This window comes from Leucopleurus acutus, assembly GCF_964270905.1.
Source record: "Leucopleurus acutus genome assembly, chromosome: 12".
Taxonomy (NCBI): domain Eukaryota; kingdom Metazoa; phylum Chordata; class Mammalia; order Artiodactyla; family Delphinidae; genus Leucopleurus; species Leucopleurus acutus.
In genome coordinates, this window is record NC_139154.1 from 24,789,860 (window position 1) to 24,816,985 (window position 27,126).

At 50.9% G+C, this 27,126-nt stretch overlaps 1 protein-coding gene across 3 annotated transcripts in view; it reads right to left on the reverse strand.

Moving 5' to 3' along the window:
* Positions 1-22,719, reverse strand: part of UXS1 (UDP-glucuronate decarboxylase 1) — a gene marked incomplete at its 5' end in the record, with an annotated part of 74,663 nt that extends 51,944 nt beyond the window's left edge. Inside the window, 4 exons of one of the 3 annotated variants that reach the window (XM_082852117.1) lie at positions 4,160-4,203; positions 5,250-5,298; positions 6,576-6,603; positions 22,626-22,719. In XM_082852117.1, the coding sequence (XP_082708243.1) occupies positions 4,160-4,203; positions 5,250-5,298; positions 6,576-6,603; positions 22,626-22,719 (215 nt within the window). Of the gene's footprint in view, positions 1-4,159; positions 4,204-5,249; positions 5,314-6,575; positions 6,604-22,625 lie in introns of all 3 variants that reach the window. The other 2 variants (XM_082852116.1, XM_082852119.1) reach the window with 2 other exon arrangements.
* Between the last annotated feature and the right edge of the window lie 4,407 nt (positions 22,720-27,126).

Sequence of the window (27,126 nt, forward strand, 5' to 3'; positions counted from 1 at the left end):
AATCAATCCAAGAAGATATAACAATTGTAAATATTTATGCACCCAACACAGGAGCACCTCAATACATAAGGCAAATGTTAACAGCCATAAAAGGGGAAATCAACACTAACACAATCATAGTAGGGGACTTTAACACCCCACTTTCACCAATGGACAGATCATCCAAAATGAAAATAAATAAGGAAACACAGCTTCAATTAATTGATATTTATAGGACATTCCATCCAAAAACAACAGAATACACTTTCTTCTCAAGTGCTCATGAAACATTCCCCAGGACAGACCATATCTTGGGTCACAAATCAAGCCTTGGTAAATTTAAGAAAACTGAAATCGTATCAAGTATCTTTTCTGACCACAATGCTATGAGACTAGATATCAATTACAGGAAAAAGAACTGTAAAAAATGCAAACACATGGAGGCTAAACACTACGCTACTAAATAACCAAGCAATCACTGAGGAGGAAATCAAAAAAATACCTAGAGACAAATGACAATGAAAACATGATGATGCAAAACCTATGGGATGCAGCAAAAGCAGTTCTAAGAGGGAAGTTTATAGCAAACAATCCTACCACAAGAAATAAGAAAAATCTCAAACAATCTAACCTTACACCTAAAGCAATTAAGAAAGAAAAACAAAAAAAACCCAAAAAAGTTAGAAGGAAAGAAATCATAAAGATCAGATCAGAAATAAATGAAAAAGAAATGAGGGAAACAATAGAAAAGATCAATAAAAACTAAAAGCTGGTTCTCTGAGAAGATAAAGAAAATTGATAAACCATTAGCCAGACTCATCAAGAAAAAAAAGGGAGAAAACTCAAATCAATAGAATTAGAAATGAAAAAGGAGAAGTAACAACTGACACTGCAGAAATACAGAAGATCATGAGAGATTACTACAAGCAACTATATGCTGATAAAATGGACAACCTGGAAGAAATGGACAAATTCTTAGAAAAACACAACCCCCTGAGACAGAACCAGGAAGAAATACAAAATATAAACAGACCAATCACAGCACTGAAACAGAAACTGTGATTAAAAATCTGCCAACAAGCGAAAGTCCAGGACCAGATGGCTTCACAGGTGAATTCTAACAAACATTTAGAGAAAAGCTAACGCCTATCCTTCTCAAACTCTTCCAAAATATAGCAGAGGGAGGAACACTTCCAAACTCATTCTACGAGGCCACCATCACCCTGATACCAAAACCAGACAAAGATGTCAGAAAGAAAACTACAGGCCAATATCACTGATGAATATAGATGCAAAAATCCTCAACAAAATACTAGCAAACAGAATTTAACAGCACATTAAAAGGATCATACACCATGATCAAGTGGGGTTTATCCCAGGAATGCAAGGATTCTTTAATATACGCAAATCAATGTGTTACACCATATTAACAAATTGAAGGATAAAAACCATATGATCATCTCAACAGATGCAGAAAAAGCTTGACAAAATTCAACACTCATTTATGATAAAAACTCTCCAGAAAGTGGGCATAGAGGGAACTTACCTCAACATAATAAAGGCCATATATGACAAACCCACAGCCAACATCATCCTCAATGGTGAAAAACTGAAACCATTTCCTCTAAGATCAGGAACAATGCAAGGCTGTCCACTCTCACCACTCTTATTCAACATAGTTTTGGAAGTTTTAGCCACAGCACTCAAAGAAAAGGAAGTAAAAGGAATACAAATCGGAAAAGAAGTAAAACGGTCACTGTTTGCAGATGACATCATACTATACACAGAGAATCCTAAAGATGCTACCAGAAAAGTACTAGAGCTAATCAATGAATTTGGTAAAGTAGCAGGATACAAAATTAATGCACAGAAATCTCTTGCATTCCTATACACTAATGATGAAAAATCTGAAAGAGAAATGAAGGAAACATTCTCATTTACCACTGCAACAAAAAGAATAAAATATCTAGGAATAAACCTACCTAAGGAGACAAAAGATCTGTATGCAGAAAACTATAAGACACTGATGAAAGAAATTAAAGATGATACAAACAGATAGAGAGATATACCATGTTCTTGGATTGGAAGAATCAACATTGTGAAAATGACTCTACTACCCAAAGCAGTCTACAGATTCAATGCAATCCCTATCAAACTACCACTGGCATTTTTCACAGAACTAGAACAAAAAATTTCACAATTTGTATGGAAACACAAAAGACCCCGAATAGCCAAAGCAATCCTGAGAAAGAAAAATGGAGCTGGAGGAATCAGTCTCCCAGAATTCAGACTATACTACAAAGCTACAGTAATCAAGACAGTATGGTACTGGCACAAAAACAGAAATACAGATCAATGGAACAGGACAGAAAGGCCAGAGATAAACTCATGCACATTATGGTCACCTTATCTTTGATAAAGGAAGCAAGAGTATATAATGGAGAAAAGACAGCCACTTCAACAAATGGTGCTGGGAGAACTGGACAGCTACATGCAAAAGAATGAAATTAGAACAATTCCTAACACCATACACAAAAATAAACTCAAAATGGATTAAAGACCTAAATGTAAGGCCAGACACTATAAAACTCTTAGAGGAAAACACAGGCAGAACACTCTATGACATAAATAACAGCAAGATCTTTTTTGATCCACCTCCTAGAGTAATGTAAATAAAAACAACAATAAACAAATGGGACCTAATGAAACTTAAAAGCTTTTGCACAGGGGCTTCCCTGGTGGCGCAGTGATTGAGAGTCCGCCTGCCGATGCAGGGGACACAGGTTCGTGCCCCGGTCTGGGAAGATCCCACATGCCGCGGAGCGGCTAGGCCCGTGAGCCATGGCTGCTGAGCCTGTGTGTCCGGAGCCTGTGCTCTGCAACGGGAGAGGCCACGACAGTGAGAGGCCCGTGTACTGCAAAAAAAAAAAAAAAAAAAAAAAAAAAAGAAACAACAAAAAACAACCCAATCCAAAAATGGGCAGAAGACCTAAATAGACATTTCTCCAAAGAAGATATACAGATTGCCAACAAACACATGAAAGGATGCTCAACATCACTAATCATTAGAGAAATGCAAATCAAAAGTACAGTGTGGTATCACCTCACACCGGTCAGAATGGCCATCATCAAAAAATCCACAAACAACAAATGCTGGAGAGGGTGTGGAGAAAAGGGAACCCTTTTGCACTGTTGGTGGGAATGTAAATTGATACAGCCACTATAGAGAACAGTATGGAGGTTCCTTAAAAAACTAAAAATAGAACTACCATGTGACCCAGCAATCCCAATACTGAGCACATACCCTGAGAAAACCATCAAAGAGTCACATACCACAATGTTCACTGCAGCACTATTTACAGTAGCCAAGACATGCAAGCAACCTAACTGTCCATCAACAGATGAATGGATAAAGAAGATGTGGCACGTATATACAATGGAATATTACTCAGCCATAAAAAGAAACGAAATTGAGTTATTTGTAGTGAGGTGGATGGACCTAGAGTCTGTCATACGGAGTGAAGTCAGAAAGAGAAAAACAAATACCGTACACTAACACATATATATGGAATCTAAAAAAAAAATGGTTCTGATGAACCTAGGGGCAGGACAGGAATAAAGGACAAAGGCAAGGGGAAGGGTAAGCTGGGACGAAGTGAGAGAGTGGCATGGACATATATATACTACCAAATGTGAAATAGATAGCTAGTGGGAAGCAGCCGCATAGCACAGGGAGGTCAGCTCAGTGCTTTGCAACCACCTAGAAGGGTGGGATAGGGAGGGTGGCAGGGATACGCAAGAGGGAGGAGATATGGGGATATACGTATGTATGTAGCTAAGTCACTCTGTTATACAGCAAAAACACAACATTGTAAAGCAATTATACGCCAATAAAGATGTCAAAAAAAATCATTTAAATATTTTTTTTTTCTGGAGAGAGCCCACAGCTTTCATCAGAAATACTTTTTAATGAGCAAAGGAAAAAAAGATTTTAAAACACTGCATCCGAATTTTAGAGTAAAAATTGACGTTCTCGTGGAAAAGTCCCTGTCTTGAAAGTGCCTTGTATCTTTGAAATTAGAGTTAATTACTCAGCTGAGATGAACTGACATTAGATATTGACCTTCTAAGGTCAGTAAGATATAAGTATTTTCTTAGACAAAAGAAAAAGTACACATACCTTTTTTCCAAATCTCTGATTTTCTCTCTTAGTGGTTCCACAATCTAAAACGAAAATAACCAGTATCAGTTTTCAAGCAGAAACCCAGTCCTCCGCCATGTTCACCCACTCTGATGTTCCAGAGGGACAGGACATGATGTGAAACAGATTTTAATTCCTTCTACGATTCACCTCCAACTTGAGGTTAAGTAAGACCCCGTGACTCACAATCCTAGGATCGAGATACTGAACTGCGTGTTGGAATCTCTCGCTCCAGAGATGCCTAAGCCCTCAGGACATTCACCTTTTTCCTTCCCGACTTCACGGGCAAAGTCAGAGGGGGTTCAGGCTCGTGAAAACAGGTGATCACCACCCCCACTTCTCTTCAGGTGAGAGAGAGGACCCCCGGGGGCTGCCCCCGGTGTGTCGCGTGCCATCAGCACAGCGCCTGCGTCGCAGGCCGTGTGTCCACTGCATTCGCAGGCCAGGGCCGGGGCTGCACAGGACGGCCGGTACGTGCCTCCAAACCACCGTGAGCAGCTCCCAGCGCTCCCACAGCCCAGATTACAACAGTCAGTCTGCACCGACGCTGGACTAAAACACGAGCAATTATTTTAACCAGAAGGTGTGAAGTGGGCTAGAGTTGTCGGCTCTCAGTGAGGCAGGCCGCAGCCTCCCCTCCGCTCGTGCACCCGCCCTGCTGTGTGTGTCCCCGGGTCCTCGCAAACGAGTCGGGCCGTGTTTCCTGTTGGCACCTGCTCAGGTGAGTGGAGGGTGGCCCCTGCCCCCATCCCTGGTGAAGGTCCTCACTGCCGTTCCTCTAAGGAAGCCTGGAAAGGCTCCCCTGAAAAGTCACATAAGAGCTTAAATCCATCTTGCCTGGAGGGCAGAATTTAACACACTGCACCTTTACAAACGGACAAATGCTGACAGAGGTGCGGCCACAGCCTAACAAAGTCCTTCTTAAATGAGGGAATGATTTCCTGCGAGATGGTTTCAGAATCACAGGTCAGCATCAAGCGGCCCCGATTAAGATACCAGCGCAAGCAAAGGGACTGAAGTGGACCAATTAGCAGGAAAAGGAGGGGCAAAGTCTGGAAAAGAGACTAACCTCTTCAATCCTGCTTTCAATCTTGAGTTCACCATTTTCCTGGATGGACCTGTTGAGTAGAAAACTACAGAACTGAGACCAGGAAGACTTTGTGACTCCCAGGTGTATTTCTGAACAAACCACCGCAACACAGGCCAAAGGGTGCACGTCGCCCCTCCTCCCCAAGAACCCGTCCCAGGCACCAACCCCCCAAGATGGCGGGGCAGGAGGGGGCTGGGGGTAACCCCTCAGCGCCGTACCCCAGGCTCACCACCACCTTACGGGGCGCTTCTGTTAAACTAAGACCATCTCACTTTCACATTCCACCCAACACGGGATTGTAAATTAGAGGCAGGAAGCGTGTCTATAGGGAGTACAAGTTTCTCTGCTGGGCTTTCCTGGGATTTAATGCAAAATGGAGTTTTTCCAAGTGCAAAGACAGAGCTCCTTTAATGGGGCCTGAGCAGCCCTCCAGCCACACACAGGGGCCTCTGTCAGGAGACACACACCAGCCCCGGCGGGAGGAATTGGGTCAACACGGCCCCAGCCGCCCTGCAAACCCCACTGGACGTGAAGAGCCTGGTGGGGGCAGAGCGACCCTCCCCGGCTGCCCGCAGCTGCGCTGACTTCCCAAGCCTGCTGCCACCGCAGTGCAACTGCTGCTCTTTGACAGTCACACCAAGAAGTACAAAGTGGAGGGGATTTTTCTTTAAATGTAAAACTGTACTCACGGCACCAAATCTGTTTTTACAATGAATGCTTACGACTTTCGCTGATTTTTTTTTTTTTTTCTTTAAGAATACTGACACAAGGATTTGACTTTTACAAATGTCCCTCATGCTCTGCTGAGCAACACAAATAATGCTCACTCAGGCCAGAAGGTCCCCGGGCCCTCTCTCCCCTGGGATGGACAGTGGGCTCAAGCATCCACTGGTCTGCTCCTGGGGGTGAGGGCAGCCTCGATTTCCCTAAGAGGCTTTGGAAAGGTGCCCCTGAGTGCTTTGCTCAAGCCGCCCAGAAATGCCATTTACATTTCAGGAGCCTGAAAGCTCAGGTCCACCCTCTTCTGTCTACAAGGCCAGGAAGGCCTGAGGCGGGCACCAAGGTGCCTCCACGGCTGCCTCGAGATTCACCATCACATCTGAGCTGGACTTGGGTCAGCGTGATAACCAGCTGCGTCCTCCGGAACACCCCAGGAGAGAAGACGCGCTGGACGAGTGAACACCAAGAAACTCAGTTCCGCTTTGACATCGTCCTCAATCAGCCCATGACGTCATGGCGTATATGCAACAATGAAATGTATCCTCTCAACCCAAACGTAACAGCCGAGTTATTAAAAACAATTACCTCATATTAACCAAGTTGCCCCAAATAGCTGTAAGAGAAAGAGAAAGGAGCAGTCAATATTTAAGTTCACAACATTCAAGGACTCCAACTAATACAATATTAATTTTTAACCAATATCTTAAAGTTGCCTATGAAAACTATAGCTCACGAAGACAATAAAATGCACACTTTCAAAATAAGTCCTGGGACTTCCCTGGCGGTCCAGCGGTTAGGACTCCGTGCGTCCACTGCAGGGGGTGCAGGTTCGATCCCTGGTCGGGGCACTAAGACCCTGCATGCTGCACGGTGCAGCCGGTAATACATATATACGTACCTACATAAATAAAATAATAAGTGCGACTAAACATAAGCGAAAAGATGACCCTATATACCCCTGACGCTGGCATAACCTTCTGGGGCCTGGAGTGCCACGGTGCACGTGCTTTGATACGCAGTACGTCCCCAGCCTTTGAGGAAGAGCCGGTCACGGGAATCAAAGACCTGCAAGAATCAAAGAGATCCCAGGGCTCAGTCCAACCCCTCCCCTCCAATGTCGATGAGACCGAGACTCAGAGAAGTAGAGGATGGCCTGACCCTGTGGCCGTCCTCTCTCTCAGCCCTCACCCAGCTCCCCTACATCACAGCCTCGTCTGCTGGGCCACCTCCCTGACGGCAGACAGCTGAGTAACCGCGTCTAAACCAGTCCGGCTGCCGCAGTGGATTTTACCAGGGGTGACTTTACAGACACACTAGACCACGACATGCACTTGAAGTTACTGACCAGAGGGTACCTCACAGAGAGACGCCCACAGAGAACGGTGTCGCTAAGGCTCTGTCCACATGCCGACACGGCCCCACGTGACCACTCCCCCTCAGTGACGCGCACCTCCCGAGGCCAGGAGCACTCAGGAGCTGCCAGATGCTGGGGAAAGCAGGGAGCAAACACACACACACCCTGGAGTCCGGGGCTGGCAATCCTGGGAGCTTGGGAAGGCCCCGAGGTGAGGGGCGACACTAGGCATGTTCTCACTGCACCTGCCGATACCCAGCAGGGGGGCTGATAAACGTTCACTGCAGCGTTCTCAGTGTCCAAAATCATGCTCCTTGCAAGAGAGCCCCATTGTGAACAAGGGGCATGATGAAACCATAAAAGCACAGCCCTCTTCCAACACAAGAGGAAACTATGATCGAAAAGATAAGCAATAAATAAGTAGAAAGTGGCAAGTAAGCAAGAAATGGGAGAAATTAAAATGGAGCTGTACTATATTCATTACTCATTATAAAACAAAGAATGTTTATGCCTTTGGACCACGGGATCCTACTTTTGAGGATTATCCTCAGGAAATAAGTATACCCACAAGAAAGCGGCCTTCACAAGTCACAGCCTTATTTATAATTAAGAAAAAGAGTAAACCAAAATACATTACAATTGGGGAACTATTATATAAATTATGATATAGCCATTCACGTGATGAAATCATAAAGTCATTAAATATGACTGTAACAATTATCAAAAAAGATAAGCGATAACAGGTGTTGGTGAGGGTGCGGAGAAAAGGGAACCCTGGTTCACTTACTGTTGGTGGGAATGTAAACTGGTGCAGCCGCTACGGAAAACGGTGCAGAGGTTCCTCAAAAAATTAAAAACAGAACTACCACCCGATCCAGTAATTCCACTCCAGGCTATTTATCCAAAGGCAATGAGAACACTAATTCCGAAGGATACATGTACCTCTATGTTCACTGCGGCACTATTCACAATAGCCAGGATACAGACGTCAGGTGAGTGTCCACTGACGGATGAATGGGTAAAGAAGATATGGTGTATATACACAATGGAATATGATTCAGCCACAAAAAGATGGAGATCCTGCCATGTGCGGCAACACTGCTGGATCCTCAAGGCATTACACCAAGTGAAATGTCAGAGAAAAACAAATACCGTAGGATCTCACTTACACGTAGACTCTAAAAACAAACAACAAAAACCCAAGCTCACAGGTACAGAGAACAGATCAGCGGTTGCCAGACGTGGGAGGTGGGAGGTGAGGGATGGGTGGTGTGAAATGGGGTTAAAATAAGTCCTGGGGATGTCGTGTACAGCATGTGACTGTAGTTAACAACACTGTCCTAAGTATTTGAAGGAAGCTGCTAAGACAGTGAGTCTTCCAGGATCTCATCACACACGCACACAAATCTGTAACTGTGAGGCTTCCCTGGTGGCACAGTGGTTGAGAGTCCACCTGCCGATGCAGGGGACACGGGTTCATGCCCCGGTCCGGGAAGATCCCACATGCCGCGAAGCGGCTGCGCCCGTGAGCCATGGCCGCTGAGCCTGCGCGTCCGGAGCCTGTGCTCCGCAATGGGAGAGGCCACAACAGTGAGAGGCCCGTGTACCGCAAAAAAAAAAAAAAAAAATCTGTAACTGTGTGGTGACGGATGTTAAGTAAACTTATGGTGATCATTTCCCAACACACACGCACATTGAATCATCACATGTACACCTGAAACTAATAAAACGTTATATATCAATTACATCTCAATAAAAATATGGCAACGAAACCATGCTGCAACCTGATAATGCAGGTGTGACGGCCCCAGACGAGAAAATATATCTGCTTCTAAAAATTACACAGAAAAAAAAAGACTGTCTGAAGACGCCAAAATACTGAGTTCAAATGCTATTTTTTCCTTGTATCTATGTGCTTACCTTGCTTTGTAAAAAGGAGGGAAAAGGTTCTTGAGCCCCTGCTAAGCTGCATGGCCCCTGTCCCCGGTCTCTATCTGGGTCACTGCTCACCAGGGATGCCAGGTACCCGTGAACCAGGAGGTGCAGACCCTGCGACACTTGTCCTCACTGTGGACCTGAAATGAGTACCTTGTCTCATTCTAGCTTTAGGATGAGCTCCTCATCAAAACAGCCCAGAAGCGTCCCCCGCTCTCTGTGCCAGGGAACTAACTGCGCCTGAGATGACCCGGGCCCTAAGATGCCTTCCGAGTGGTGACAGCCTTTTGACCGTCTTCCCAAATCATCCCGCGGTTATTAGTTTATTCCGTTTTCTCCTTCTCAACCTCTTCCTGAATCTCTTTAAAATGTCTATTTTGGAGACATTTCTCAGTCCTCCTGCGGTCACCTAGACCACCTGAGAGCAGGTAAGGCTGCCCTCCCCCTCCCGGGAAGTAGACACACAGGTCTCCCGAGTCATCCCCTCGGCCCCAGCAGGGCTCTGCTTCTTCGTCTCCCTCGGGAAGCGCGGGCGGCCCAGGATCCGCCGGGGAAGACGCGCACCGCAGGAGCTTAGCCGCCCTTTACACACGGATAATGCGGACCGTGGGCGGGAAATGCCCCTTCGCGGCACCCGGACACGCGCCCTCCTCCCCAGCTGCTCTTCCCCGCCCACCCCAGGGCTTCGTGACCCCCCCCCACCATCGGACCCCCTTGCAGCCCCTGCTCCCGCAGGACTCCGCACCTCCTCACCACTTCAGCTGCCTTTACAGGGTCTCCGGGCACCTCGACGGGGCACTCCATTCTCGGGACAGCGCCCCCCCCCCCGCAGGGTACGCTGTGGCCCCCCGTGTGGCCATGGTGACCACGGCACACCTCTTTTTAACTGGCAGCTTAGGGTGGGTCTCCCTGCAAGAGCAGGAGTGCCCTTATTCACACTCAAAACACCAAGCACGGGCAGGCCAGGCACCAAAACCAGCCAAACGGAGGTCAGGGGATGCCTTTCCTTTCTCACAAACATCACTTGCTTAGTCCTTTTTATCTTCAGAAGCAGAGCCGCCTTCTGGGCTCAGCAGGAGATGGATGCCCTGGGAGGAGAAGGGCAGCAGAGGTCCCTGGGGAGGGAAGACGAGGCTGCAGGTCAGGGTGGGCCTCGGGGGCTGTGTTCCTGACAAGCTCCCCAGAGGATTCCGCCCAGGAACTGAACGCGAGCACCACTGCTTCCCCTTAGGTAGCTGGGCCCTGGTTAGCAGGTGACCAGCATCACTCAGTGTGGTGAAGGCAGCAGGGTTTCAGCACCAGAGGAAGCAGGGGTGTGAGGGGCAGACGGGCAGGGGAGAAGCGAGCTGAAAGCAGAGGACAGGGCGTCAGGATGGGCCGGGAGGTCAGGGCGGGTGTGACACGGGTTTGTCACAGGCTAAGAGCTGGGGGGCGGCTGCGGGAAGGATAACGGCTGGGACAAACGCACTCTCGCCTCCCTCTCCATCCCACAGTGACGGGGAGGTGTCTAACGGGGGGTAGGAACAGACCCGGCCTGGGTCTCAGGACAAGGACAAGGTGGCGCAGGGACTCGGTGGCACTGGAATGACCCCAGGGCCCTTGCAGGGGTCTTCCGGGCTCACCGTTTCCAAGCCCAAGGTCACGCTGTCACTCCCACGTCACAGCTAAAGACCAGAGCCAAGAGGAGCACCTGTGACTTGTCAGGTCACCCCACAGCCGTGTGACAGGGCCATGAGGGGGCCTCCTTCCCAGGCCTGCATAGCCCGTCTAGGGCCCGGGCTCATCCCCACTCCCACGGAGACAGGCGCCTTGTTTTCCCCAAACCGGCTGCTAAGCTCATTCCCCCCAGACGCCCGTGGGACATGTGATCAAACCCAAACTGAGCACGGAGACCTCGTGAAATCCTCAGGGCCACGCAGCCCACTGACCGAGAAAGATGCTCCACCTGCGCAGGTAAGAAACGCTTCATCCAGAGGCGGATTCACAACGGAAACCCGTACCGCCCAGGCTCCTGGGCTCATCCTAACCACGCACCATCTGTGGAGAAAGGTCCAGGACGCTGCAGTGCGGGCGCCTTCCCCCGGCCGCCCCTGCTCCTCTCGGGTCCCGAGACAGGGCTCAGCAGAGGCCAGGCCCAGCCCGTCTGCCACACTCCGCAGCGTCAGCGTGATGTTCAGAGAGCGAGACCCTCCCTGGTGCCACAGGTGACACATCCCATCAGAGGAGGGGTCCTGGCCCTCCCCGCAGTCTGGGCAGCCGGTCAGAACCAGCGTGCACGTGGGCCTCGGTTGCTGAAAACACCGGATCCTGCAGCCCAGGGCCAGCCGGCAGGACCGCGACCACCCAAGGGCAGACAGGTCACCCACGGGGGCTCCAACAACCATGCCGGCCGAGCTGTCCTCAGGGGCAGACTTGCCAGCCGAGTCTCCAGGAAGGGGACCCTCCAGCCCCGCTGTGTGAGTCCCAACCGTCAGGCTAGACGCCACCAGAGAACAGACTCTGCTTTTCAAATTCCCCCCCCACAGACCCATGAGGGTGGTGAAACAGCCGCTGCTCTGTGCAAGTCCTGAAGGGGTCGGTCACGCAGCGGAACAACCAGAACCAGAGCACAGGCAGGTGCTTTAATCTCCCATCGACCCAGGATCCAGGCAAAGTTCCTCCCGCCTGGGCAGAAAGGGTGGCTGAGGTCCCAGGGGCCCCCATCCCTACCACGCAGGCTGCCTGCCTTGTGTGATCACAGCATCAAACGCGCCCAGGAAAGAGGAGCCCTGCTCACCTCCCACGAACCCTCACAACTCCGGCCCCCGAGGAACAGATATAGACCCTGCGGTGGCTCAACTGAAGGCCTTCAAAGCAGACAAGGACACGCATCCTAAACCGATCAGAGGGTTCAAATCACAAGATACTATTCTGTTTAAAATTCTCCAGATAAGGCAGGGGGCTGTCAGAGGAGGGACCTTCCCCGCCTCCAGGTCTCCCTAAAACCATCAGGTGGCTAAGGGTCAGGCAGCATCACACACGAAGGGCAGCAGCCACGGAATGGGGAGCCCTCCTGTCCCCCGACCCGAGGGGAGCTGGCCTGGAACCCTGCCCCACCGGCCCCCCGACCCGAGGAGAGCTGGCCCGGAACCCTGCCCCACCAGCCGGACCTGCGTTCATGCCAGCGGTTACACAGAATGGAAGCTGCCCAGATGAGGCGGTCTGGGGAGCCCCGCAGGCTGGCAACTAGCGTCCTTCCCAGGCCACGCGCAGAGGCCCTGCGCCAGCCCTGCTTCCCTCTCGAGACACCTCCTCCAGGACGGCCTCCGGGACGAGCCCCAGCACAAGCCCTCCAGCTCCCCACCCCGCAGCCTCCAGAGTCCCAGCTGGCGGGTCCCCAAATGCAGCACAGAACACTTAAGTGACTCCCACCTCCCCAGAGACTTTCCTAAGAAAGCTGCCCCAACATTTCCGTGGGAAACATTTTTGCCCCAAGGTGGTTAAAAACGCAAGAAACTGTGGGCGTTGTAGGTAACATCGGTCCCTTTAGAAAGTCTTTACATGTAAATGTCACTTATTAACTGAGATGAGAGACTTAGTAGAATCCATTTCTGCTTGTTCACACTAGACACACGTTTAAAACTTCATGCAGGTGTATTTACACATAAGACAGTCTGAGAAACGCAAGGAAGGCCTTTCTAGGCTCTGGTATCACTACAATTTCCACAGCCCGCAGGGAGGAAGTCTGAAATAAGCTCCCTAACGTCTGCAGGGGAGCCGAAGCGTTAGGTCCGTCCAGGTAGGGCAGCACCACACTTGCAAAGTGCAGGAGGACCCATGAGATCCCCAAGCCGGTCAGGCAGTAGAGACCCCAAACTCAACTGTCATCTCGAGGACTCCCGCTGTTGGAGGAGCCCGGAGAGGGGACAGCGCCCGGCCCCCGGGACCCCCGAGGTAGACAGGGCAGAGGCTCATTCGGACCAGAGCTACACAGCGTTTCCCCGGAAGCCCGTCGGAAATGCAGATTCTCAGGCCCCGGCAGGGCTCCCCAATCAGAAACTCAGGGGGTGGGGAGCCACCGGGGTTTAACAAGTGCTCCGGCCGATCTCCCCGCAAGCTGAGAGCCCACCTCTGTTCCCCTCCCTGCTCAAGGCCTCCGAAGGCTCCGCGTTCTAAGACAACCGTTAAACAACTTCTTTACAAAACAGAAACAGACTCTCAGACATACAAAATAAACTTAGTTACCAAAGGGGAAGGGGGGGGAGGGATAAATTAGGAGTTTGGGATGAACATATACACGCTACTGTATACAAAATCGGTAACCAACAAGGACCTACCACATAGCACAGGGGACTATATTCGATACCTTGTAATAACCTACAATGGAAAAGAATCTGAAAAGGATATATGTATACGTATAACTGAATCACTTTGCTGTACACCTGAAACTAACACAATACTGTAAATCAACTGTACTCCAATATAAAATAAAAATTAAACTAAAATAAAAACCAAACCGATGTCACAAGAGCCCTGCAGCCTCTCCCTCTGTGATGGGCACAGCTCTGGGCGCCCCTCCCCCCAGGTGGCCAGCAGACCCTCGCGCTCCTGCCCCAGCGAGTCCCTCGAGCCCACGGCCCCGGTCCGGCCCCCTCGTCAGGCTCCGGCCAGCGCAGGCCCCGCGCGGCTGCGCTTCCGTGTCTGCCCTCCCACGTGGCACTCCTGCCTTCTCTCCAGGTGACTCGTCCCCGTCCTGCCCCTGCTCCGGATTCCAAGTCTCCACATCACTCCCATCGCCCCCTCCAGTGATCGCGCCCCACGCGTATTACACGTACTGTATTATGTTCATCCCACACAGACAAAGGCAGGAAACGGAAGACGATGAAGGGAGACGTGCATGCACGCACGGAAGTTCCAGCGTGCGGGGTTCTGCGGGGTGCCCCCCCTCAAAGCCAGCCCCACGGGACACCCCGCCCGCCCCCCAGGGCTCCATCCCCGCAGCAGGGCTCCCCCCGCCCCACCAGGCTCACACCTGCCAGCCCATGCCCGGCAGGCAGGAGTCCAGGGAGGGTGCAGAGCTGCGAGCGACACCCAGCCACAGGCCCGGGGGGCAACACAGGCGGCGCTTAGCCCCGAGTCTGAACATCTGGGGCAGGTGGATCACATCCTGGCTCCTCAGCTGCACGGCTCTCCTCCAACAGCAGCTCCTCTTGCTGAAGGGTTCCCACCCGGGCAGATCTCCAGCCCTGCCTCCTGGCCCCGAGGGCCCCCAGTCCCTGCACCTGTCACCTCTGCCCTGGGCTCCGGGGTCCAACCCCGTGCACCTCTCCACCCGCTGACCCCCGGGCCTCCAGGGCGCCACGCCCCTCACAGCCCAGGCCCCTCACCTCCCTCCAAACACCTGGACCACGTTCTTAAGAACCACATGGGGAAACGGAAAAATCGTCCTATGATCTGTTTCCACCCCCAGAACACAGCTGACCCCAGGGTGCAGGGTTTCCACACCACCAACCAGCGCTCCGGCCCCCTGGACGCCAACGAGCTGCCCTGAGCGCAGACCCCGCAGGTGAGGGGCTCAGGCCCACAGGACGGCACACTTCACCACCACCAGGCCCGGGGCCACCTGTGCTTCTCACAACCAACTGGCTGCAAGTCAGGGCTCCACGACCCCCTCCTTGGGTTTGATAATTTGCTAGAAAGACTCACAGGACTCAGACACAGTCTCCTTACGACGGCCGGTTTATCAGGAAGGACGCAGCTCAGGAACAGACGAATGGATACTCTCGGAGGGACCAGAGCCTCCACGGCCTCTCCGGGCAGCACCCTCCCAGCTCCTCACCCACCGAGGAGCGTGCCACACCTCACTGTTGACGACTTTTTACAAAGCTTCCGGAGGTGGCAGGGTGAGGCTGACAGTGACCCGCCCCGTTCCAGGCCAATCTAGGGCCCACCCTGAGTCACCCCCAAGCAAAAACTCAGGGTGATCAAAAGGGGCATCTTAGGAACAACAGAAGACACCCCTATGGCTCAGAAAACCCCAAGGGTTTTAGGAGCTCTGCGCCAGGAACGGGGACCAAGACCACAGATATCTTCCTGGGAACCACTCGAGGCACGAGAAAACAGCTGCAGCTTACCTCACAAAGGACAATTAACACCCCCGATGTGTTAAGAGCTCTTAAAAATGAGGGGAAAGATGACCAAAAACTCAACAGAAAAATGGGCAAAAGCTGAACAGTCCTCGGAAAAAGATACATTAGCATCCTTTAACCCTTGGAAAGATGCTTGACGTCACTCCTAGGAAGAGGATGCACACTAAAGGAGACACCATTTCTGCCTGGTGAGCTGTCCACAAGCCCTGACGGGGTGTTCTGGGGCATGGCTCGGGGGACCACACGCACAAGCTTACTCGCGGCAGCAGTGTTTCCAAGAGCAGAGTGTCTGAAACAAGGGAAACACCTTGCTCAGGAGCCTGGCCACGGAGAATGCAGGGCACACACACAGGAGAGATACACAGAGCAAAGGTGAGCTCCGCACGCCGATACCAGAGCCTTCCAGGGAATACTGTGCAGGAAAGGAAAAGAAGGCGAACCGTCCATGTGATTCACTACCTTCTGGTAACGATGAGTAGCAGGTGTGTATATACACACAGCCTAATGCCTGGATTTGCAGAAAGAAACCAACGATGCATAAAATGGACTAATGACAGTGGGAAGAGGGTGGAGGCCAGGGATTGCAGCAAGACACGTCTGCACATAGCTTTTTATTCAGTTTGACTTCTGAACCATGGAAATGGCTTACACACTTTAACAATCAGAAAGAAAAGAGAAATCCTAAAATAAACGGAGCACAAACAGAAAAATAAACCTGACTTGTATCAGGCATAGAAAAACATGTTTCATGGAGCTCTTCAACACAATAACTGTACACCCTGAGTGAGACAGATTCTAAGGACAAAAAGAACTACAGAGAAATTCTGAATTTTTCTTAAGCTTGTCGTTGGTGCTGGTAACGAGGCAATGATTCTGAAACCGGTATGGCTGGTAGTAGAGAGCAAATGAGTTTTTCCTGATGTCAGAAACAATATTTTCATAGTGGGAGGGAGGAAATAGCAATATGGGAAGTGGGCAGGGGAGGAAGAACCCCGTTATGATTTAAACTGGGGGCATGGGCATAAACTCACAAGTGGAGAGAATTCGCACCTGTGCTGGCTCTGTCCACTGCGAAAGCTGGAAGCAAGGACACCTCGGTGAGTGTTCAGACCCTGAGTCCTAACCCATACCCTCCACTGAGGAAGCAGGGCTCCTTGTAGAAATGGCCGATTCCAGGTTTGGGGCACAGAAAACACAAGATGAGCCTGGAGCATCTGGAGATCAAGGAAGTGCTCAAAGATAGAGCCTCTAGTCCATAGTGACTTAAAAAAAAAAAGAGGGGCATAAATTGATGGTGGTCCTCAAAATATGTTCACATCCTAATTCCGAGAACCTGGGAAACAGACCTTCCTTGGATAAAGGGTCTTAGCAGGTGTAATCAAGGATCTTGAGACCAAAAGACCACCTTAGATTATCCAGCTGAGCCCTCGAACCCGTGACCAGTGACCTTCTAAGGGACGGAGGGACCTGACAGACAGCAGGGAAGGGGCCACGGGACCAGCACCGGGAATGAAGCACCCACAGCCTGAAGGCGCCTTGAGGGGACCACGGCGGCCCTGCCGACAGCTCAACTTCTGACTCCGGCCCCCAGAATCGTGGGAGAATCAATTTCCCTTGTTTTAAAGCCGCCTAGTTCCTAGCAATTTATTACAGCAGCCCCCAGAAAGCTAACAGAGAGAGAGAGAAAGACAGACGGAGGGACGGAGGGACAGGCCTCGGTCCCTCTGTCCGGAAGAACGCCAGTTGATAAACAGAGAAGGATTTACAGGATTAGGAAGTTGCCGCTTTTGTGATCCCAACATAAAACTGATCCAGGCGAGGACTGGTAATGGATGCTGAGCGCACTGGCTTGCAAGTCTCCGAGATCCCCTGGCTGGGTCCTGGGAACGTGGATCCCAGCAATCATGTGGCCGGCAGCCAGCCCCTCCCGGCATCATACTCAGCACTGGTAGTGGACAAGCCTGATGTGATGCAAATCGACCAGTGTTATCATAAAAATATTTACCTGAATTTAATCCTGAGGAAACAATCAGGTAAGTCCAGAAGGTTGGACGTTTCTAAAGGACAACCAGCCTGTGCCTTTAAAAGGTAAATGTCATGAAAAAACAAGAGTTAGAGGCATAACAGCGATGTGTAAACCCTGACGGGATCCTAGATTAAAAACAAAAAAAGAAGAAAAGGCTATAAGGACATTTATGGTACCATGGGGGCGGGCGGAGGGAATTCAAATATGGACTGCATATCAGATGATACTATTTATTGTTAATTTTTAGACTATGATAATGATCAGATTACATAGAAAATGCAGATCTTAGGAGACACGTGTTGAAGTATTTAAACACGAAGTATTACTATGTCTACAACTTTCAAATATTTCAACAAAGAAATATATGTAAAAATGAAAAGAATGAGCAAATGTGGGGGAAAAAAGAACTGGCATATGTAGGCCAAGGGTTATTTAGGTGCTTGCTGAATTATTTTTTCAATACAATAGAAATCAGGTGTGGAAATTCTTACAGTAGATGTCGAGGGTCAAAACAATTTCCAGGTTGCCCCTCCCGGCCACCAAGAAGGTGGGGGGAGATTCTAGGCTCCTACTTCTGGGCCTGGGGGGACCCTGGGAACTTGCGGTAACAAGCATAGTAACCCCTGGGCTCAGGGGAATCTGGAAGCACCACTTACACAAGTTCACCTGTTTTCCCCTCTTTTCCCCCAGGAGTCCACTGGCATCACCAGCACCTGTCTGCTTAGTGACTTAACGATCGCCAATTACGCAGGGCTAATCAGACCAAGCGGAAAACTACTCTCACGAAAGTCCCAGCTCAGAGAAGCTTGACGTCTGTTATCACACGTGCAGAGCTAACACATGTAAAACATGCTCGCATGTGGTTTTCAGGGGTGATTTAGCATCTTTTTGGTGGAATAACAGGGACAGGATAGGAAAGCACCACAAATACGGTGTCCTCCCAACAAAACCCAGGACACACCCAAACCTAAGTGAGCGCTGTTACTATCACAACTCGCGTTTTCCAGAGCTGAAGGAGTGCCTCTGAAATGTCAGAAAGCAAGCTTCACCTTTGTTCTGCTGTTTCGGGTATAAACCAAGGTGCACAGGGGGATGGGGACAAGCGCTTTCAGGAGGGGAAGAAGAATGAAGAGGGCAGAGGAACCAAGAGACGGGGAGCGGGGGCGGGTCGCGCGGAGGAGGCTGGAGAAGGGCCCTGCCCGCTACACCCTGCCGGCTCCAGCCCCGCCCGGTCCGTCTCTGCAGAGGGGAGGGCAGAGGGTCTGCGGCACGGGGCCCCGTCAGCCGGGGGACGATCAGGGTACGACTCAGCCCCGCAGCCCTGCCCCGGGTCCCTGGGATGCCCGGGAGAGCCGGCACCGCCGCCCGGAGGATGCTGCCAACCAGTGAGGCAGCTGAGGTCCATGGGGCAGCCGGGGGGGCCCCCCACCCGCCCAGGATCGATCGTGCAAACAGAGCAGACGGCCCAGCGTCCCGGGAAAGCCTCCAAGGAGAAAGGAAGCCACCGGGGGAAGAGACTCTCCAGGGGAAGAAAAGTGAGCAAACGACCACCGTGCAGAGGAGACCCTGACACAAAGACCACACTCTTTGGTTTTTTAAATTCGGGGAGAAAGAGAACGCTCCTAAATAAAAAATGATAGCAAACATAAATGTTGTCACTAAAAGTTAGACGACAAAGTTTCCAAAAAGTAGGACCAAAGTCTACAATGACAGAAGAGACGAAAGGAAGAGGAGCAGACCAGGCCACCGCACCCCCGCAGGGTGCCGCTCCAAAGGACGGTTCGGAAGGTTCCCAGTACCGCAGAGCGAGGCTCCTGGGCGGCCAGGCTTGGAAGCACCCGGCACATGCGCACACGTCACCAGCCGGGTGAGCATCCCTGGGCGGGCGGGTACACAGGTGCCCCTCACCCCCCTGCGGCACAGAGGCCTCACTCTGGGAGGGGCTCCACATGCCGAGCACGGCGGTCCTGAAGGAGGCCAGTTATCAACCGCACGTCCACAAATGCACACTCGGGGCACACCCGAGTGCGGAGGGGCCGAGCCGAGCTGTGCCGTGGAGGATGGCGCCAGGGGCAGGAAAAGGGCAGGGCCTGGGATCTCCCGGGAGAAACCAAGTCACAGAGAGACGGGAGCCGGCTTGAGCCTCGGCACCAGGACCCAGAAGGGATGGAGCCTCACCACCCACCTGTCAATTAAATGTGAAGACAGAGGAGACACGGCCAACGCCTGCCAATGCTCCTCCCGTGACCTCCAGCTGAAATGAGGCGGTGCCCGTCGGGGGACAGGATCTCCAGGCCAACGGGGCTGAGGCCAGGGGCACGAGGTCCGAAGGCCCCTCCTCAGGGAGCCTGGGAGGCTGCTCAGCGTCTCGGGGGAGAAAGACATGAGCGACAAAGCTTGCAGTCCAACAGGTACAGGGCCCGGAGAGTGGAGTCATTAGCTCCGGGAAAAAGAAAAGCAGAGTTCACAGGGCTCAGGTGAACAACATGTAGTCATGCGCGTAAACACTAAGTGCTGCGCTACTTAAAATCACACCGCACCTGCGTGGGTCGGTGGGGGAAAGGAGAATAAACAATCTTCCAGAGAAGAAAGCCACTAGGTAGTACCTAGAATTCTACGCACAAGGACAAACACCAAAATCATCGGCTCAAAGAAGCGAAGTGCTTGCCTCCGGGGAGAGGAAAACAGTGCCTGGGGACACCAACAAACCCGGCAAAGGCTATTTGACTTTTTAAACTCTAGCCTGTCAAAAACACTAAAGGTAATTCCAGCTGAGTCTCTGCCTAGGGATCTACCTAGCAGGTTGGCATGACTTTCAGACCTCTAGGCTCTTCTGAGGGGCTAACAGCACTGATCTAAGTGCTACAAGGGCTGAAATCCCCGTTACCGAGAAGAAAACACATGCATGGAGAAGAACCTCAGTGCAGTGCAAGCTGGCCCACGCTCAGCCCCTGGGCCTGGACTGAAGAATTATGTGTGAGAAAGGAGGCTGGGCCCGCATGGGCACAAGAGCATTTCCAGAAGGCGCTGTGTGTCATCTGGGAGCAGGGGCGTTTTCTCAAACAAAAGGGAAAGATTATTAACAAGGAGAGCAGAGGCTAGACGTCACAGGCATCATGGCTCACGGACACCTTCAATGTCCTCGGACGCTGTCAGTCGGGAGCCACAATGTCATGCTTTTCCCTGCGAAGTGCCCAGGACTTACCAGCCCTGCTTGTTACCAGCACTGCCTCCACCCTAGTCTAAAACCTCACAGCTAAATTCCCCGCGTCGGGAGCTGGCACGAGGCCTCCGCCAGGCCTGCCTGCTCCAACCTGCCTGCCAGGGCAGCCTCACAGCTGCTTCGTGTCCATACTCCAGCCACACCGCAGTTCTGCACATTCTGAGGACACGCCCTGCTCTTGGCTGCCACAGGACCTCTGCACATGCTGCTCCTTGGGAACCCCCCCCCGCCTGCCTAGTCACTCCTACACACACTTCACTTACCAGCACAAGCCCCTGTGCATTCCCTCCCTTCCTTCCTACCTGTTCGTAATTTAACCCTCATTTGAGTGAGCATCTAATTCGTGGCCAACTCAACTCACCTGCTTAGGCCACAGGTTCTAAAGTGGGGTCCCCAGACCACACCAACAGCATGAGGTGTAGCTATTAGAAATGCAAATGGCTGGGCCACACCCCAGACCTACTGAATGAGAAACTTGAGGGGGAAGGTGGCAACCTGTGTTCTGAAAACCCTCCAGGTGATTCTGACACACAGAGGAGTTTGAGAAACACTGCCCAGGTGTTTTGCACTCCTTGGGGTCCCCTGGGACTAAGCAGAGACAAGCAGCAATAAGGGCTGGACAAAGGTAAGGGCTCAGGAGAAGTTCCTGGTCTACAGAACTGTGAATGACATCCCACAACCCCCTACCTTCAGAAGACCCAAAATCCACAGGGAGCTTCCTGCACACCTGGGTTCTAGCCCCAGCCCGCCGGCAAGCCGGGCTCTGGTCTTGGTCTCCATAGGTTATCATCTGCGTGGTCATCAGTAAATCTGCCTGATTTCTCTTAGCCTTAACAAACTCACCTGTAGAATGGGAATAACGATAGTACCTATTTCCTAGGATTGTTGAGATAGTTACAGGAGACAATGAAACAGGCTCACGCACCTATGGGGAAGCTCGCAGCCAATTTAGATATGATTATTGTCCTAACAACAGTTAGACAACTTCAAGCGGTCTTTCCCCTGGGTTCTCGGCTGTCTCACTCAAGACTGACACACGCTTCAGACTAGCTCTTCCTCCTTCGAAGACTACTCCCAACTAACTGCCCCCAGCTGGGCTGCAGCAGACAGGCTGGGTCTCAATCACCCGCATCTTCCTGGCGCTCAACTGAAATCACTTTGCCGAGCCTCCCTCACCTCGGGAGTCAGATCTTGGTAACTCAACCGGTGAGCAGGTGTTTCGTTTCAGCGTGTAGCACTCCCGTGGCTAGGATTCAAACGAGCTCACCTGGTCCAATTTTGGTACTTGGGGAAGTATTAATAACAGCAATGAAAATACATTCCCATCGAATTTTTTTTTAAAGGGACAGCTTCTGCCTCTAAGAAACCACAGGGTCTACCCTCTGCCTGAAAAGTGTCCCTCCTGCCCTAGGTCCGGCAGCCGCGGTGAGTGATGACGGGAGAACCACACAAGCTGAAGCGGCGCCGGGATCCCCAGCGCCGCGCCTCCGTGCTGGGCCGACCGGCACCCGCACCCTCCTTTCCTGGTTGAAGAGACCCCTGGGCATCCGAACACCTAGGCGCCAGGCCCCCGGGCGCGGACACCTGGGCGGGGGCACCCCCGGGCGTCCAGAAACCTGGGCGCCAAGACCCCGGGCGCGGAGACCCCCGGGCGTCGGACCCCTGGGCTCGGCCGCGGGCCGGCGGGGTCCGGCGACACTGGGCTCCCCTACAGCCAAACGCGGAGTAATTTTCCGAAGAGCAGGCAGCCGGCGCGGGGTCTCTGCCGGGCGACAGCATTCGCACCCCCTAGTCCAGCCCGGCGACGCGGCACGCCCGGGAACCGCTGCTCGCAGCGCCGCGGGCGGCGGGGCAGCCGGGCCGAGGGTCCGCGCCTCCTGTCCGGCCGGCGGCCGCGCGCGCAGAGCGGGAGGGAGGGAGGGAGAGAGAGAGCAGGCCGCGGGCGGGAAGGAACAGCCGGCGCACTCACAGGCCACGTAGGCGAGCAGCGCGATGCCCAGCAGCAGCTTCATCCTCCTGCGGCTGACGGCGGACGCGAGGCGCAGGAGCGCCTGGCTCAGCATCCCGGGCCGCGCGCTGCGGCCGCTGGGCTACTTGAGCGGCTGAGGCGGGGGCGGCCCGAAGGCCCCGCCCCGCGCCCGCTTCCTGCCGGCGGGGCCCGCGCGCATGCGCCACGCCCGCCCCTCCCCGCCCCGCAGGCGCAGTGCGGCGGCCCCGGCGGGCAGCGAGTGCGCGTGCGCGGTCCCAAGCGCTGCTCGTGGGCCGCCGTGGGCGGTGTGCTTCAGACCCCAATCCGAGCGCTCTGGGCGGACTCGGGGATGGGCAGGTGTTTGGAGTTCTTTACCGCTTCCCTCTGAAAGCTGACTGTTCTCTCGGCTTCTGGAATAGTGGCAGCGACAACGATTAGTCCCCTAAACACCGATGAAGTCCAGACCCCGTGCCTTTTTCCTTCTGATCGGCTGGAACATCTTTCTTTTAAAATTAAGGAGTTTACATGCAGCTCAATATCAAAAAAACAAACAACTCAATCCAAAAATGGGCAGAACACCTAAACAGACATTTCTCCAAAGAAGACGTGCAGATGGCCAACAAACACATGGAAGGATGCTCAACATCACTAATCATTAGAGAAATGCAAATCCAAACTACAGTGAGGTATTACCTCACACCGGTCAGAATGGCCATCAACAAAAAATCTACAAACAATAAATGCTGGAGAGGGTGTGGAGGAAAGGGAACCCTCTTGCACTGTGGGTGGGAATGTAAATTGATACAGCCACTATGGAGAGCAGTATGGAGGTTCCTTAAAAAACTAACAGTAGAGCTACCATACCACCCAGCAATCCCACTACTGGGCATATACCCTGGGCATATCATATACCATAATTCAAAAAGAGTCATGTACCCCAACGTTCATTGCAGCTCTATTTACAATAGTCAGGACATGGAAGCGACCTAAGTGTCCATCGACAGATGAATGGATAAAGAAGATGTGGCCCGTATAAACAGTGCAATATTACTCAGCCACAAAAAGAAACGAAATTGAGTTATTTGTAGTGAGGTGGATGGACCTAGAGTCTGTCATACAGAGTGAAGTAAGTCAGAAAGAGAAAAACAAATACCGTATGCTAACACATATATATGGAATCTAAAAAAAAAGGTTCTGAAGAACCAAGGGACAGGACAGGAATAAAGATGCAGACGTAGAGCATGGACTTGAGGACACGGGGAGGGGGAAGGGTAAGCTGGGACGAAGTGAGCGAGTGGCGTGGACATATATACACTACCAAACGTAAAATAGGTAGCTAGTGGGAAGCAGCCGCCCGGGAAAAACAGAGCGGCCAGCAACGCCTCTCACCTCTGGGAATGCCAGGTTCTTTTGCTAAACTTAATCGAATACCCTTCTTCAGCCTTGTTGTAAACCTCCAAGAAGAACAACACAACGAGCAATAAGGCAGTAATTGGTTACAGCTTTCGAACCGCTCAGCACAAATGCTGTGACTTTGTGACTCTAATACAACCTTCCCAATCCCAGGTCTGCCCATTAGCTGTGGAGAGTCACTGAGTCGGAGGAATCTTGTTAAGCCCCTCCCTGAGGATGGTGCCCACACCTGGACCGGCCACCAGGCAGGACGCCCAGCCCTCCACCCTCCCCAAACTCCAGCCCCACCCCAGCAGTATCCAAGGAGAATGCCAGGTGACACTACCTTTGGAGGCAGAGAGAGACCCCTGGGTAGACGGCCAGAGCACACCAGCCTGGGACGAATTGCTTTTTGTCTGGGAGTCTTAGTTTCCTCATCATTAACGTCTTGAGTTTGGGTTAAATCTATGATTTCTGCAAAGAAGTGTCTAGAGCAGGGAGTGTCCTGACTGCCTCGGATCCTATGATTCCATGATTTTTATTTTTTAATTTCATTTATTTATTTTGTGGCCACACCACAAGGCCTGTGAGATCTTAGTTGCCCAACCAGGGATGGAACCTGTGCCCTAGGCAGTGAAACCAAGGAGTCCTAACCACTGGACTGCCAGGAGATTCCCCCATGATTTTGATTTTGATTTTATTTATTTTTATTTATGATGATCAGTTTTTTAATTTTTTATTTAATCCTGGAGTACAGTGGATTCACAAGGTTGTGTTAGTCTCAGGCATATGGCAAAGTGCTTTACTTGTATGTATTCATGTATCTATTCTTTTTCAGATTCTTTTCCCATGTAGGTTATTACAGGGTCTTGAGTATAGTTCCCTGTGCTGTACAGTAGGAATTTCATGATTTTTACATAAAAGGTGAGTAGCAGAGATGTGAGAAAAGATTTTGACACTTGCCCTAAGGCAAAATCTGACAGGAGCTCTACGTGGGTTCCAAGCATGTTGGGTTGTAGGTGAGATTTTGTTGGTAGGTAGGTATTAGTTCAAGCAGCCCAGAAAAATGAATGATCTACTTAAAAACGCTTAAAATGGTAAATTTCGTGTTATATTTTACCATAAAGAAAGAGGATCACTCCTACTTTCCATCCTCGCTCTACAGTGATGTGGTCGAACTTCTTCAGCTTGTAAATACATAACAGAAATGTTAATCTTCTGATGTGGTATTCTCTCCTGCTTCACTGAATGTATGCTTACGGTAAAAAGCAATAAAGTCACTCGCCCGCATTTCCTAGAATTTTATATAAAATGATATCCTGTGGTATATTCCCTGCTTTGTCTGGCTGTATTTAGCCGAGTTCTTTCGAGATTAATCCGTGAGGTTACCTGGCAGGTCCTCGGCCGTGAAGGAGCGGGTATGAGACATTTCGTGGCGGGCAGAAGGGAGTGATCAGAGAAAAGTTTTGGGGCCCACAGATATGTTCCTTATTTGGACTGTGGTGATGATTTCACGTGTCTATATCTCTCACATTGTCTTTAAATATACGCAGTTTATTGTATGTCAATTATACCTCGATAAAGCTGCTGAACATTGGGGGGGAGGTAATAAAGTAACACTAAAATGTCCACCGAAGTCTCTTCAAAGGTGTCCGTCAAAATCTCCCAAGGGAAAATTTTCTGAATTATTTTATCAAGAGGAGGTGGTCATTTATTTTTGATTTGTGGAAACGAAAGCAATGTTATACCTATAAAGAAACAAGGGCCTTGTATAACAGGCCATAAGACTACAGCACCCCGTACACAGTTTGTGCGGGCTGCTTCTTAGAAGTTTGATTTAATTGGCTTAATGATGGTTATGAAGCTCCGCAGAGTGTAAAGGTCTGTGTGTGTCTGATTAAACTGTGGTCCCTTTCATGGAGGTTCCCCCTGCCATCCTTACCACAGCATCTTTTTTTTTTAAAATAAGAGACAGGCGTATTATTGTGACTTACGTCCCAAAATACAGTAAGTCACAAGTGTGAAGCGTGACTACACGATGGCAGCGTTAACACCCAGGATTTTTATGATCTGCGTACTCCTGTGTCCTCTTCTGCTGAGGAGGGAGATGAGACCCAGCATGTAAGCGTGTTTTATATAACAGAGACCTCGGCAGCCCCAGGCCAAGGACGGCCATAGCCACACTGCGGGCGTGGCGGGAAGGGCCTGATACTGTATTTAGGACTGGAGGTCAGATGACCCCAGGTACCAGTTCTGGCCTCACCACTGATGAGACGCTGGATGTATTACTTCACCTCCTTGAACCTCCGTCTGTACAATGGGTTGAATAACACACACACTTCAGGGTTGCTGTCAGGATTCAGGATAATATATGTAAAATAGAACAGTGCCTGTAATAGCTGTTACACCAATAAACAGCTATTTTGCACTGGCAAAACGCATGCTTTTTCAAAACTTCGATTGATGCCAGATTGAGAGTAGCCATAACTAGCCATTAACATTATTGGTTGATTTCAATACATTCCTTCACATCTGGATTTGTTAACTCTTTGAACTTTTCTGATAATCGTCTCCCCATTTTTAGCATTTTCAGAGACAGGAATATCATACAGAAAATGTCATGTGAAGGCCTCTGCTGACAGCTGCCTTCACTAGTGAAGCAAAGGGGAGCTCTGATTTTAAAATGTGTTATGTCACTTTATAAGGACCATCACAAAAGTGCGGGTTGTGACGGAGTCGTAGGTGCCCCAGAAAAGTCAGTCGCATGATGTAGGCTCTGGTCACCCCGTCAGGTTTAGGAAGCCCTCCGGGCGGTGTCACTAAAGACGTGCCTCTCTCAGCATTTGAGAAACAGAGGTTTTCACACCACCTGAGGATGCTGACAATTGATGAACGTAGTTTATTGTTAGGAAAGTTGTGTTGCAAATGATGAAAATCAACCCAGTCTGTCCCCAAGAGAAGGATGCTGGAATGGTTCACAAAATCAAAGGGAGGACGATAAAACTGGGGCCTCGCTAACTGTCTCTGATGTGCACACACGCGTGTGCGCGTGCACACACACACACACACACACACACACACACACACGTTCTAATTCTCTCTTGTGCTG